The sequence below is a fragment of the Lupinus angustifolius genome, unplaced genomic scaffold (assembly GCF_001865875.1).
Source record: "Lupinus angustifolius cultivar Tanjil unplaced genomic scaffold, LupAngTanjil_v1.0 Scaffold_25_383, whole genome shotgun sequence".
Classification (NCBI taxonomy): Eukaryota; Viridiplantae; Streptophyta; class Magnoliopsida; order Fabales; family Fabaceae; genus Lupinus; species Lupinus angustifolius.
This window is the reverse complement of record NW_017720316.1, coordinates 3,578-5,756: the sequence shown is the minus strand read 5'-3', so window position 1 is coordinate 5,756 and position 2,179 is coordinate 3,578. Positions and strand designations below refer to the sequence as shown.

The following is a 2,179-nucleotide window of genomic DNA, read 5'->3' as shown; positions in this document are numbered from 1 at the left end:
GTACTTGGATCAAATAATAGTTCAGAATCACATCCCTAAAGCATTTAACATGGGCCTATAAGAGAGATGCCAAGTCGGAACAAGCACTGTTAAGCATAATGCATTGTAATTCAACAGTTTTGATGTAAAAACGGGTTGGGCTTTTATTGTTTGTGTAATTGGACCTTTGGTTAAAACTTATTATAAATAGAAGGTTCGGGTTGTTAATCAACAACCAGATTTTTTCCATTTCTGTTTTCCAACTATTCATAATCTTCTATTTCCTTTCTTCAATTGTTTTCTCCTTCTTTTACTTCTATACTTCTTAAACATTGCCAATTCCAACAGTGATATCAAGAGCCATATAATCAAGGAGCTTGTGGTGGAGTCCTCAACGATCCAAGGAGATTTTGTGATAAGAAATTCACGGTGTGCAAGGATCAAGAATCATCCCAGACGAATTGAAATATGACAACCTCGAATGGATTCAGTATGAATCTACCCATTCTTGATAGAAAGAAATTTGATCATTGGAGCATCTAGATGAAGGCTATCTTTGGATTTCAAGATTGCCCTGATGTTTACAATAAGGGGTTCAAGAATTGAATGAAAACTCAACTGAAGTAGAAAAGGTGGAATTCAGAGATGCAAAGAAAAGAATTGCAAGGCAATCTTCTTAATCCATCAATGTGAGGATCAGGTGAATTTCGAGAAAATATCTACAGCAACATCATCTAAGGAGGCTTGGGAAATCCTAGATAAATGCTATGCGGGTGGAGTAAAGGTGAAGAAAGTAAGGTTGCAGATGATGCGTAGGCAGTATGAGTTGTTGTAGATGGAAGATCAAGAATCCATAGCAAATTATTTTACAAGAATTAGAACCTTGATCAATGTCATGAAAGGCTGTGGTGAGAAAATACTTGAACAGAGCATAGTGGAGAAGATCTTGAGAACTCTCTCTGCAAAATTTCATCATGTTGTGGTTGCAATTGAAGAATCAAAGGACCTTGAGAATCTCAAGATTGATGAGTTACAAGGGTCACTTGAAGCACGTGAGTAGATATATCTTGAGAGAATGTCAGATAGACAATCTTAGCAAGTACTAAGTGCTCAATTCAAGAAGAAAGAGAATTTTGAGCACTTTGACAGATTCAACAAAGACAATGGCAAGTGGAATTCAGGCAGGAAGACTGATGAAGAGAAGTCATGTCATACTGGAAGGGGATTTCCAAGGAAAAATTCAACTGATTTAAGTCATGATGTGGAGTCAGGAAATGCTAGAAAGGGAAATCATAAGTTCAGTGGAAAGAAGAAGAAGGACCAAAGCAAAATTCAGTGCTTTAACTACAAGAAATGGGGACACTTTGCATCAGATTGCAAACTCGGAATGAAGAGCAAGGATGCAGAGGCAAGTCTAGCCAAGGAAGAAGACTCTGATGAAGACGTCTTATTGACGACAGAAGGTGAGGTGACTGACTTGGAGATAAGTACCTTAGATGAGAAATTACTAATGGTCACTACAAAGGGTGATCAACAATCCTCGTCTATTAATTGGTACCTAGACACAAGATGTTCAAATCATATGACTGGACATAAGGAATGGTTCGTGTCCTTTGATGACTCAGTAAAGACGAAGGTAAGGTTTGCAGATGACAGTGACATCAGAGGGAATTGGCAAGGTGATGATAAGAAGGAAATATGGAACAACCTCATATATATCAAATGTACTATATGTGCCAAAGATGAAGAATAGCTTGATAAGCTTGGGTCAACTACTTGAAAAGGGGTACAAGATGAGAATGGAAGACATGATGTTGAATATTTTCAACAAGAAGAATACTCTTATCATGAAAGAACCTCTCTCACACAATAGGACATTCAAGATTGGCAACAATATTGGTGACAACAGATGCCTAAAGACTATAGCTGAGGAGACTTGGATATGGCACCAAAGACTTGGACATCTGAATTTCAAGAGCCTAGAAATGTTGAGTCAAGAGAGGTTGGTCATTGGATTACCTAACATAAGGACTCCAACTGAATTGTGTGAATAATGCATCACAAGTAAGTAGTCCAAGAACTCCTTCAAATCTCAGGTATCATCTGGAACAACCAAGTCATTAGAGGTAGTATATACTGATGTATGTGGACCTCTTGAAGTTTAGTCCCTTGGAGCAAAACAATTACTTTGTAACTTTCA

At 37.7% G+C, this 2,179-nt stretch overlaps 1 protein-coding gene across 1 annotated transcript; it reads left to right on the top strand.

The window, feature by feature from the left end:
* Positions 1-814: 814 nt before the first annotated feature.
* On the top strand, positions 815-1,732 carry LOC109338443. The gene is made up of 2 exons (XM_019575686.1): positions 815-1,031; positions 1,161-1,732. The coding sequence occupies exons 1-2, from the start codon at positions 815-817 to the stop codon at positions 1,730-1,732; spliced, it is 789 nt and encodes a 262-aa protein (XP_019431231.1).
* Positions 1,733-2,179: the final 447 nt, after the last annotated feature.